The sequence below is a fragment of the Urocampus carinirostris genome, chromosome 14 (assembly GCF_059441175.1).
Source record: "Urocampus carinirostris isolate Australia breed hairy pipefish chromosome 14, RoL_Ucar_1.0, whole genome shotgun sequence".
NCBI lineage: Eukaryota > Metazoa > Chordata > Actinopteri > Syngnathiformes > Syngnathidae > Urocampus > Urocampus carinirostris.
The window spans coordinates 18,792,470-18,805,888 of NC_142362.1; the positions used below are offsets into that span (position 1 = coordinate 18,792,470).

Below are 13,419 nucleotides of genomic sequence, written 5' to 3' on the forward strand. Positions count from 1 at the left end.
TTTCTCCCCTTTTCCTCTGTATTGTGCCCCCTCTACTGCATTCTCTCTATTTCTCACTCACTATTTTTCTTTTTTTCTGTCTCTTTTTCTTCTCATTGTTTTCTCTCTTGATGTACTTCTTTCTTTGTCTCACCCTTTCTTTCTCCTTTTTCTCCCTCTCTCCTCCTTTTGCCCATCTCTTCACTATCTCTCTCAAATGAACACTTTACTGGCATTTATGATAGTTTTCATGACCATAATATTTATATTTATTTTGTGCGGAGTGTTATCTTGATGCTGCATTCCAGAAAAGTGGGAAGTCCGATTTCTCCCACTCCGGCGGTAACAGATCCGACCTCGAAGTGTTTCAAGCGAAATGGAAACAGCAAAGGTGGCTGATCGCGGAAATTGTTCTTTTGGACCTCAAATTGTCAAATTGTGGAGTAAAAATGGCGGCTGAGGTTAAAAGCGCACACTGTAATCGTGTAAATTACGTTTTCCCATTCACAGTGTGTTTGTACACGTATCAGAACCAGAACAGATACAGGACCCAATTGCGTGACGTTCTCACACAAGCCTTTATTTTATGGGAAATGGGGAGCCGTGCACGTTAGGAAGCCGGTCTGGCGTGGAAGGACAGGAAGCCAGAGACCGACGAGATCGATAATGAATTAGGGTAACAAAAATAAACAGGAGAAACTAGACAGGAACCAAATCTGGAGAAACTAACCAACGGGAGAAAAATAGACGGAAAACAAAACTGGAACCCGAAATTAAACAGTACAAAGATAAACGGGAACAATACCGGACTGGAGATATCGCAGGAAAACAGGATCGATTCAGAACCTACGTCTTGTGGGGCAGAAGTTCGTTTGTCGGGCTGACAACCGAAGCAAGAGAGCGCTGAGCTTTATATAGAAAGAAATCCAATCTCCCAACGAGCCGCAGCTGGCGTCCCAGAGCAGGGCCAATTGAGCACCATGGCAACCGTGACACACATGGGTGGGGCCAATTGGGCACTATGGCAACCGTGACACACATGGGCGGGGCCAATTGGGCACCATGGCAACCATGACACACACAGGCGGGGCCAATTGGGAACCATGGCAACTGTGACACGCACGGGCGCTGCCAATTGGGCGCCATGGCAACCGTGACAAACACGGGCGGGGCCAATTGGGCGCCATGGCAACCGTGACACACACGGGCGGGGCCAATTGGGCACCATGGCAACTGTGACACACACGGGCGCTGCCAATTGGGCGCCATGGCAACCGTGACACACACGGGCGGGGCCAATTGGGCACCATGGCAACTGTGACACGCACGGGCGCTACCAATTGGGCGCCATGGCAACCGTGACACACATGGGCGGGGCCAATTGGGCACCATGGCAACCGTGACACGCATGGGCGGGGCCAATTGGGCACCGTGGCAACCGTGACAACACGGGCATCTCCATTTTGTCAGGTGACATCAGATTGAAATAAATAGTGAAGTCAGGGTACATATGTTTTCTGCGACTAGGACCTCCCATCTCGAGTGTCATTTTATTGATATTTTCTAAGGCGGAGGTTGGAGAACTCCCGGTTCCCACTCATCCGGAATGCAGCATGACCCTTTGCACGTCGCGTTGCATTCAATGGAATTATGAGCGCCATGACGGACGGCAAAAGCACCCGAGCGCACGGCAGTTGAATAAGCAGTTGAAACAAATATCAGTACCCACGAGGGAAGGATATAATTACTACTTTTTATGATGGTAATTTCTTGCTGTGCTGTGGGCTGTGCGAACGAGGAAGGTTCTAAGCCCAATTTGGGATTTAATCATATCAATTTTGATGAAGTCAGAGGACGGCGATGGATATTTGCTATCGATCGGAGGGACTGGCAGCCCTCAAAGTACTCCAGGATTTGCAGTGAGCATCTTTTACGAGGTACGTTTTATGTATTTCCTGGCAATTACCTTAGAGCAGGGCTGGGTAATTATTCGGATTCGCAGACATCATTGGGTTAGAAAGTTTGGACGAAGGGCCGATCCTGGGGACTGATCCAATTTTCGTCCTTTCTGAATAATTGTAGATGCAGACATCAACATGTTTTATTTCTTAAATTTGTTTTTAGATAGATTAGTTTCCACAAATTGTCACGAAACGGGCCGGGGAGCAGGAAGTCGGAACTCATTTGCGTAGACGATCTGTCACTTTAATTGAGAAAGTAAAATTGTCCGACACACAAACGGACCAAAAACAAAACAAAGCAGGTTCAAAGGCAGGCAAAATTACAATCTAGGCATTACTCAGATCAAACAAGCATGAACAGGTTTTCAACAAGGTTAAGCAGCGGGCAGTTCCGAAAGGCGCGCCTAAGTACTCCAAGAGCAATCAGTCCAATGCGTCTCAGCCGGTGTCAAGGGGCGGGGCCAGCTGGGCGCCATGACAATTGTGCAGGACATGACACAAATTGATTTGAAAAAACTCACAATTAAAGCAAAATCATGCATGAGGTCCCTGTTTTAAGCAATACATTTGAGATTGATTTTGTAGTATTACTCTAGTTATATGTTTTAGTATTTTTGTAGTATTTCTGCAGTAGTATTTTCAATGTATTTTTGCAGTATTACCATAGTACCATTGACATTTTGTAGTAGATCTGTCTTAATATTCTAAAACTGGTATTTTTGCAGAATGATAGTGCTGCAGTGGTATTTTTGTAGTACTTTTTTAAGTGTTTATGTAGTTTTAGTGTACTTTTATTTTTTTTGTATTTCTGCAGCAGTATTTTTGTACTATTACTTTAGTAGTAATTTTGTCGTATATCTGTCTTAATATTTTTGTAGAGGTATTTTTGCATTACGTTATTACTCTTGTGGTATTTTTGTAGTATTTCCGCCGTCGGATTTTGGAAGAACTTTTTTTAGTATTTTAGTAGTATTACAGTAGTTTTATTTTTTGTAGTATTTCTGCACTTGTATTTTTTGTACTCTTAAAATAGCATAGTCATTTTGTAGTATTTCCGCGTAATATTTCTGTCATAGCATTTTTTGCATTACAATATTACTGTTGTGATACTTTTGTAGTATTTCTGCAGTAGTATTTTCGTGGTATCTGCATATTAAAATTTCTGAAGTATGTCGGAAATATTTTTGTAGTGTATCTGTAGTAGTACTGTAGTAATAGTAGTAGTATTTATGTCATACTATTTCTGTAGTATATTTGTAGTATTTCTGCGTAATATTTCTGTAGTAGCTTTTTTTTAATTACAATACAGCGGGACCTCGCTACTTCGCAGTTCCACGTTCAGAGCTTTGTGGGTCTAAAAAATAATTATAATAAAATTAAATAAAAAAAAAACAAAAACAAAAAACTTTTAAGCATTTTTGAAGGGGCGTCGCTACTTCGCAGATTTTCACTTTTCGCGGGTGGTTTTGCTCCCCATTAACCGCGATAACCGAGGGATTACTGTATTAATGTTGCGATACTTTTTGTAGTATTTCTGCGGTAGTATTTTTGTAGTATTTGCATAGTAGTATTTCTGTAGTACGTCAGGAGTATTTTTGTAGTGTATCTGTAGTAGTACTGTAGTAATACTTTTATAGTATTTATGTCATACTACTTCTGTATTATTTCTGTATTATTATCGCGTAATAATTCTGTAGTAGCTTATTTTGCATTACAATATTACTGTTGTGATACTTTTGTCGTATTTCTGCAGTAGTATTCTTGTACTATTTGCAAATTGGTATTTCTGTAGTTCGTTGGAAGTATTTTTGTGGTGTTTCTGTAGTATTACTGTAGTAATACTTTTGTAGTGTTTATGTCATAGTATTTATGTAGTATTTCAGCGTAATATTTCTGTAGTAGCTTATTTTGCATTACAATATTACTGTTGTGATACTTTTTTGTAGTATGTCTGCAGGAGTATTTTTGTAGTATTTGCATATTAGTATTTCTGTAGTACGGCAGAAGTATTTTGTAGTGCATCTGTGGTAGTACTGTAGTAATACTTTTGTAGTATTTATGTCAAACTACTTCTGTACTATTTCTGTAGTATTATCGCGTAATATTTCTGTAGTACCTTGTTTTGCATTACAATATTACTGTTGTGATACTTTTGTAGTATTTCTGCAGTAGTATTTTTGTAGTATTTGCATATAGAATAAAATATACCTTTATTGTCATTGTTACAAAATGGGTTAACATATTGTGACAACGAAATTGGGCATGACACTCCAGTTTCACACAGTCACAGTGACGTAAAAAAAAATCAAGAAGATTTTTGGAACAGAGAAGATAAGGTCATAAAACAAGGAGGATAAGGCTATAGTTATAATTTACACGGTATTTACACAAGAAATGTCGGCATGTGGGATGTTACATACAGTTTGGTATCGTAAGGGTTTGTGCAATATGCGTTTGGTGCAAGAAATAGTCATCATAGTGCAAAAAAAAAAATAGTATTTCTGTAGTACGTCAGAAGTATTTTTGTAGTGTATCTGTAGTAGTACTGTAGTAATGATTTTGCAGTATTTATGTCATGCTATTTCTGTCATATTTTTGTAGTATTTATGTCATAATATTTCTGGAGTAGTATTTGTATTATAGTATATTGTTCAGGGTGGAAACGCATGTTTGCCTGGAAAGGGATGAGTGCCACCAGGCTGTACTTGCCGAAGACACACCACAGGAAGTAGTGCCACTATGACCCAGGTGGTTAAGGGATCCAACCGACCAAACCGTTTTGGTAGTATTTGTATATTTCCTGAAAATTGCCTGAAAAGTGCTGTATAAAGCCATTCAGTGAACCACAAGACAATAAAATCCTCTCCTTTATGCCCACCCAACAACTAGTAACTGCATTGGGTTACTTTTTTAAAGTAAGTACCCCAAACCCTGGACAAACTAAAGGAAGTGACACCCCAATGACCCAGGCGATTAAGGGATCCGTCAACCCTGATAAGTGTACTGTATTTTTGAGCAGGAAACACAATATGTCTACAGAATATATATAAAAAATAAAGAAAAAGAAAAAGAAACGGAAATTGAATGCAATCGTGGGAGCGCTTTATTACTCTGGCTTCAAAATAAAGCAGCTGTAGATTTGTTTAAATATAGAAAAAAATAAAAACAAAAAAAGAAATGGTAGATTTTTTCTAATCATTGGGAGTTTTTAAGGGGAGAAAAGCAATAGTCGTGCACAAAAACGGTAGAATTTGTGTTTATGCAACATTTAAAAAAATAAAAAAAAACGACAACAAAGAAGATTCCTGAAAGAAACGATGTGGTTTCTGAGTTTTCTTTGGCGCTCCCTGGTGGCTGAACACGCACATAACATGTGCCTCGCACTGCTTTTGGATAACGCTTACGTGGCCCGAGGGGTTCTCAACACGAGGGTCGCGGGTGGGATTGCTTAATCAGGGCAGGCAGGTCTGGAACCAACCCGGATGTGTTCCCAGCCAATCATGGCACAGGTTAACTCCCTCAGGTCCCATTTCTTTGTCTGATTTACAAAATCTCAGATGACGGCAGTGGTCCACATTTGTGACACTTCCAACATCTCTAGATGTGAAACCTACATGTGGGAAAGGAACCCCCTCCCCAATAGACAAAACAGACAACATCACCAATAACAGAATTTGTGAAAAAGTCTGAGATAGCAACGATGAAGCATCCCATCCCGACCCACATGGACTGTGACCTGATGCAAGGACTCTCCAGCCAGCCACAGCTCAAATCCGTCGGTTTGGAGGTTTTAGACTTTTGAGAAAGCATGTTTGGATCCAAATTGTACCCTTCCCCAGCATGGGTGGACTTGGAGGACTCCAGGTCCTGATCCTAAAGAAGAAGCACTTTTTCTCGGTACTTCATCTTGGTGGTTACTTTTTGAGCGTTGCAGAATCCTGAACTGAAGACATCCTCAAGGTATAGAGATGTTCATAGACCAAAAACCCTCTCAAGGTTTGGAGATGTTCCTGGACTGAAGACCTTCTCAAGATCTGGTGATGTTCCTATAATGAAGACCCTCTCAAGGTTTGTATAAGTCCTGGACTAAACACCTTCTGAATGTTAGCATATGCCCTAGACTGAAGACCTTTCAAAGGTTTGGACACCTTATTGGACTAAAGACCTTTTTAAGGTTTGGAGATTTTCCTGGATCAAATACATCAAGGATATGAAATGTTCCCAGTCTGAATACCATATCAAGGTTAAGAGATGTTTGTGGACTAAAGACATTCTTAACAATTGGTGAAGATCCTGGACCAAAGACATTCTCGTTTTATTTTTTTATCTTCATAATTTTGTTATTTGAAGAACCTGGTCCTGCTTCCCTGCATTTAGGTCCACCCATTAAAACTCAGCACTTTCTGTCTCACTACATCAGCGTAATCCATCAATCAGTCTGGGAAGAAGGAGGAGGGTTTCGGGTCAGTGGGGAAGATGGAGGGGGGGGGGGATTCGCAGGTTGAATAAGTGGTATCCCATGATGCTCTCCTGCGTGACGGCCAGGCCAATGAAAGCAATTGGGCGGGTGGGCCGCAACGGGGGCCCACCCCTCCCAGTATAAAAAGGTGAGGGCGAAGCCTGCCCCCCTCGAGCAGTTCTCATTCCCGGCCTGCCTCGGCTGGAGGACTACACAGTGGTGTAGTTGGGGTGTCTCGCTAGGGGGGCAACCGTGAGGACAAAAACCGACCGTCGGGAAGCTGCTAGGCTTCGTCCGAGGGGAGGGGGGCTCCGTCCCAACGCCAGCCGGCGGACTTTCACGTGAGTAGGGTTCCGCATCCGAAAGGGGGGTCACGGTGGGCTACATGTGAAAAGTTGGGCTGATTCTGCATCGAGGCCGCATGCCGCCACAGGGAACGAAACCCGAAATAGATTGAGTGATGGAGGGGGGGGCGGCTCATGGCTTTTTAAGGAAATGGTTACTTGAGCACCCACCTCCCTCCCCCATCAGAAATGTACCACCTGCCGCATGTCAATCTAAAATTATTTTGGGCCTGCTGGCTTTTTGCCTCCCAGTGCCCAAAAGGTCCTCCACGGATGCCAACGCTTACCAGTTCCAGTAGAACCAAATAGAACTTAGAAGAGATGGAGAGGTGCAGGTCTGTCTCACAAGTCCGAGACCAGGTCGGATGAGGCCCAAAGCGCATTGCCTGATGAGACTTTGTATGGATTGGACCCGTCCAAAGAGGGACCGGTCTCCTTGAGTTTTGCTAAAAGAAATCGCAACAGGAAGTCATGTCACGACAACATATAGACATTTTCCCAACAATTTCCGACATCTTCATGGCGTCTTTACATTGACTTTACGAAAACTTAATGGCATTTTCTCAATGTCTTCACGGCAACTTCCCAACAACGTAAAGACCTTTTCACAACTTCACGACACTTGCACGGCAACCTTTGCGAGAATTTCAAACATCTTAATGGCGACTTCACTATAACTTCACAATAAATTCAAGACAACTTCATGACAACTTCCTGACAACATAATACTTAGAACTTCATTATATTTCGCAACTTTTTCATAAAAACGTCATCGCATTTCACAACAATTTTCGACATCTTCATCGTAACTTCACTATAATTTCAAGAAAACATCCAACATCTTCACGACAACTTCCTGTGAAGTTCAAAACTTTTCATAAGAACTTTACGATAACTTATTGACATCTTTACAAAGATTTCCCGATGTCTTCGCGACAATTTTATGGCAACTTTCACGACAATTTCCGACATCTTTATCGTAACGTCACGATAACTTCAAGAGAACATCCAACAACTTCACGACAACTTCCTGTGAAGTTCAAAACGTTTCATAACAACTTTACGATAACTTATTAACGTCTTTACAAAGATTGGCTTCACGACAACTTCCAACATCTTTATAACAACTTTTTGGCATTTTCCCGATGTGTTCACGACAATTTAACGAAAACTTGATGACATTTTCCCAACAACTTCAGACATTTTCCTGACAATTTACGATAACTACATGACCAGCTTTGCGACAACTTCCAAAATTTTTACAACTTAAAGCAATACTGGTTTTCGTGACAACTCCTCGATAACTTAATGACATTTTCACTGCAACAACTTTGATGACATATTTCACGACATTTTCATGACAATTTAACAGACATTTTCACGACAAGTTTCACAACATTGTAACATTGACTTCATGGCATCTTTTCGGTATGTTTGCAACAACTTCTCAACAACTTAATGACATTTTCACGTCAACTTCCTGACAACCTCCTTGCGACAACTTATCGACAAGTTGACCACTTTTTGAGATTTTCATGACGCCTACATGAGGACTTGATGACCTTTTCAAACAACAACTTCATGGCATATTTTGAAGGTCTCCATGACAACTGTCTTTCAACAGAAAATTCACAACAACTTCAGAACATTTTCACGACAAATTTTATGACATTTTCTTGACAATGTCACGACAAATCAACATTTTCATGGCAACTTTTACAACATTTCCACAACAATTTCATGGCATCTTTCCTGGTGTCTTCACGATAACCTCCCAACAACCTAATGACATTTTCAGACCATCTTCATGAAAAGTTCTTACATCTTCTCGACATTTTGACCACATCTTCACGACGTTTACATGACGACTTGATGACCCTTTCACAACAGCTTTACGACAACTTCACGGCATATTTTCAATGTCTTCATGAAAACTTCCTTTAAATGAAAATTTGACGAGTTAATGACAGTTTCACAGCCAAATCACGAGAACTTCAACACAGGTTGCCGCACGAAGCCTTTTTTGTTGGGCACGTGTTGCATGTGTTTTGTTTTTAGCCGATTTGACAGTTCGCCGTCAGCCTTCGTCAGCTGTGGCTGCCTGTCAACACGCAAGAACCCCTCCTGAACCCAACCCGCCCCAGCTATTTATAATAGCCTGGTGTCAGAGGGTGGGGGGTGCAGACTGCGGAAGGGTGTTGGGTGGGGGTTTTTGGGCTTCGGGTCACCTGTCAGTGTTGTCTGCCAGCCAGAAACCTTCGCTAACAACGTCAAAGAGAAAATTGGAAAAAAGGTCCAATTGGACAGTGTTTCTCAACTGGTGGATTGGGACCCAAAAGTGGGTCACAGGCCCTTTCTTCGGGGGTCTCAGGCTTTTGCCTCGGCAAAATAACGTTAAGAAGAAGAAGAAAAAAAAAACGTAGGGTCAGTTACATTCCTTAACAGTAGATGGCGATAATACTCTGCTTGATCTCTTTTTCCTGTTCAGTCAATCTGTGCCATCTGTGTTTGAAAGGGACCAGATCTCAATTTATTGTGATTTAGTTGGTTTTCCTCCCGTAATAATGGATCCCAAGAAAGTTTATGATGAGGGAAAGGAAAAGTAGGAAACAGTGGCTACTATCAAGTCAAAGAAGGAAACAACAACAAAACCTGAAAATGGTGTCTGCCATTGAAGCGCAGCTGGGAGTTGAAGTTAATGGTTGAAAATATTGTATTTGTTGGATTTTCAACAGTATATTAATCTTTATTATATATTAGATTAATACTTGTTCAATGTTTAGGTACACAATTTATTAATATTTTGGGTACCAATTTCTTTTGTATGTGGCTATTTCAAGGCAGTTTTAGGAGGGCGCACTTACATGCGATGTAGGCTTATATGCCAGTATATACAGTGCTTGAAGTTGTTTTGGTTTTGCTGGTCATGTTGTTTCTGAAAAAAGGTGAATGATTTCCACTATCTCGGCTTGAAACTGCACAATTATTTAATCCAATAAACTTGAGCAGTGGATTTTTTTTTCTCGACTTGCGTCACAGCTTGTAATTAAGGTGGACTGGTGGATCCTCGAGTCAGACCAGTTGAGAACCACTGCAATAGGATCGTCAGGGTCCAAACCCAGAAGCAGGAGTTGGCAGAACTCAAGTCTAGTCCAGTATTAGCTGGCCTTCAAAAACGTATTCTTAGGCCCTCTATTGAACTGTTTTACTCAACAAATGAAGCCACTTCCAGGACACTTACAAAGAACTGAAAACTATTCAAATCCTAAAAGCAAAGCAAATTGGAGTATCGCTGATTTGTGAGCTAAACCCTGTGAGTCCGTTCAGCTCAATGCAGACTCCGAATGGAGCTAAATCTGTCACTTTCACAATTTTCTCAACTTTTCTCTTAATTTTCCTAACTATCCTTGACTTTTCTCAACTTCTCAACAATAAAACATGTGGATGTCACTTTCGACAGACCAAAGGGTCAAGACCACAAAACCAGCAGAAAAGTCTAGGCGCAAAAAAAATCTTTGATAGAAAGAACAAATGACTGCTGCCACTCAAGCTTTCTCCTCGCATGCACTTTTTTCAACATCCATCCATCCATCCATTATCTGGACCGCTTATCCTCAGTAGGGTCGCGGGGGTGCTGGAGCCCATCCCAGCTATCTTCGGGCAGTGGGCAGGGGACACCCTGAACTGGTTGCCAATCGCAGGGCACCCAGGGACAGACAATCCGCTCGCTCATTCACACCTAGGGACAATTTGGATGGACAATTAACCTGAAATGCATGTTTTTTGAATGTGGGAGGAAACCGGAGTGCCCGGAGGAAACCCACGCAAGCACGGGAAGAACATGCAAACTCCACACAGGGGGTTCGATCTGACGCGCTAACCACTGCTCGACCGTGCTACCCCCCTTTTTTCAACATTCTTCTGATTTTTTCCAAATATTCCTAGTTTTTTCGACTTTTCTTAACTTTCCTCTATTTTTTGAATTTCTTCAACTTTACTTACGTGAGTAGTTTTTAACAGCTTTTTGCAACTTTCCTCAAATTTCTCAACTTTCTTTCGAATTTTCCCGACCCTTCTCGACTTTCATTGACTTTGGCCCAACTGCCCCCCAACTGTCCTTCAAATTTTTCTAAACCCTTCTCTGATTTTCCTTCGACCGTCCTCCTAATTATCTCAATTTTTCTCAACTTTTCTTAACTTTCACAAGATCTTCACAATTCCCAACATCTTCACTGTAAATTCCCCTACATCTACACCACAAATTGACGCTACACAACAAAACAAATTAATGACACTTTCACAACAACCTCCGACAACTTTGACAACTTCCGACATCTTTCTGATAATTTAACAAAATTTTCACAACAACTTTATGACAACATTTATGAGAACTTCACCACAACCTCCAACATCTTCATGTTAACTTTATGACAACAGAACATCCAAAGAACAAAATTTTCACAACCACTCTTGACATCTTCATGCTAACTTCAAGACAACTTCCTACATCTTCCTGACAACCTAACGTGATTTTTACGACAACGTTACAACCACTTTATGTCTTCTTTGCAGGCCGCCAAGACAACAGGAAGTATAAGATGTCCACGCAAGCGCCAACGTTCACACAACCGCTGCAGAGCGTGGTGGCACTAGAGGGTAGTGCCGCCTCGTTCCATGCACAAGTGAGCGGTAAGTCCCTTCCCTTCTTCCGACACGGCTTCTGAAGCCGTCCTCAGTTCCCGCTGGGCTTTCAGGTGCTCCAGTTCCAGAGGTGTCGTGGTTCCGCGACGGCCAGGTTCTGTCCGCGACCGCCCTGCCCGGAGTCCAGATCTCGTTTAGCGACGGCCACGCTATTCTGAGCATCGACGCTGTGCAGGGCACGCACGCTGGCAGGTTTTCAGTCCGTGCCACCAACGGCGCCGGGCAAGCCACCAGCACTGCCGAACTTGCCGTCACAGGTGAGACCCCGTCCCTGTCAAGACCCTGAAATACATGAAAAGCATCAAGTCAGACAAAAACAAATCTGGATTCCAAGAAATATAGTTTTTTGTTGCCTTGGCGTAGACTGGAAAACATACGGTGAATTCAAAACAAGACATTTTTGCTTGAATTCGTCCCCCTTAAATTTTGTGATCCGTGGTGGTCCACAACTGGAAGGCTCTTGTATTTGTGAACCCTCATTGCCATCGTGGACCACTAACCGTGTGGATGGTTCCAGTCTTAGTAAACCCTCAGAGACCCCGTAGATTACAGACTGACTGAACGGTTCCAGTATTTGTGAACCCTCATTGCCCTATGTAGACCACAGATTGACGGGACTGGCTTCTGAAACGTCACACTTTTCTTCCCCCAACAGCAGAGACCTCACCTCCAAGCTTCCTTCAGAGACTTCAGAGTTCAACAGTGCGGCAGGGCAGCCAAGTGAAACTCAGCGTTCGAGTCACCGGCGTCCCGGCTCCTGCCGTCACCTTCTACCGAGAGGGAGCCGAGATCCAGAGCTCGGCTGACTTTGCCATCGTGCGGGAAGGCGATGCCTACAGTCTGCTGATCGCCGAGGCTTTCCCTGAAGACTCCGGCACATATTCAGTGATGGCCACTAACAGCGGCGGCCGTGCCACCTCCAGCGCCGAGCTGCTGGTTTACGGTGAGTGCCTGCCGGCCTCGCTTGCAACACTACTTCTTGTTATCTACAAACTGCATGTGAGGCCAATTGGTCGTTAAATTACAGGACGAACCCGAAATACACACAGAAAAATCCCAGCTAATCTTCTGTGGGATTTTCGCTACAAGCATAGCTGCTCGAAACAGAACAACCAGAACACACATTGTTTATCAGTGAAACATTTTGTGAATTTTCAGGCGAAGAAGTGGTCCCGGCCAAGAAAACCAAAACACTGGTTACCAGTTCCCAGGTTTCCAGCTCACAGACTACAGTGGAACAGGTACAGAATGCATCCAAGGTCCCCGTTTGGCTGCCTGTATTTTGGTCTTTCACTCTTCAATCCATTCTTTAGAATTTAAAAAAGACACCTTTGCAATTTTAATTTAACTGAAACATGCGTAGGATTTTCAAGTCGCGCCAAAACCCTGCCACAGGTTACCTTTGCCTTGCACCACAGAAACTCTTTCACCTGTGACACAGGAGCACCTTTGGTACTGGAGCGTTTTATGTATATGTAAAGCCTCAGTGACCACATAGTGACAGCTCCAGTATTCCTTAACCCATGGGGCAGGGCGTTTACTTTGAGGAAGGACTTTTAATTCCCATCTCTGGCATCAGTCCATTTTGTAGAACAGAGCCCAATCAAAATTTTGGTTTACAGCTTAAAGTTTTTAAGAAACGCTGCTCCAACTTCAGGTGAAGGTTTCCTTTTTCCTCCCCCACAGATGACCCAGGAAGTTGTTCCCCTTCTGAACCCCACCGGCAGCGAGATGGAGAAGGAAGGTGCACCTATGATTGAGGTCCTGGCTCACAAACGGGTCGCAGAACTCGCCGGATTCACTTTCGATTCAGGCTGGCAGCATTCACCTTTAGCCGTCAGACACGTCCAAGCGCCTGGCAGGTAAGTTTCAAAAATGGTCCTGATGCTTCAAAAATCCACCTATATCATCACATGAACCAACGCCCCATAAAAAAATAAATACATAAAAAATAAAAAACACAGCTAGATGCTAA

At 42.6% G+C, this 13,419-nt stretch overlaps 1 protein-coding gene across 1 annotated transcript in view; it reads left to right on the plus strand.

The window, feature by feature from the left end:
- The first annotated feature begins 11,341 nt into the window (after nucleotides 1–11,341).
- The window catches only part of ttn.1 (titin, tandem duplicate 1), a 131,541-nt gene continuing 129,463 nt past the window's right edge, over nucleotides 11,342–13,419 (plus strand). Inside the window, 5 exon segments of the mRNA XM_088353508.1 lie at nucleotides 11,342–11,432; nucleotides 11,498–11,701; nucleotides 12,100–12,387; nucleotides 12,603–12,685; nucleotides 13,131–13,306. Coding sequence (XP_088209634.1) covers nucleotides 11,342–11,432; nucleotides 11,498–11,701; nucleotides 12,100–12,387; nucleotides 12,603–12,685; nucleotides 13,131–13,306 — 842 coding nt within the window.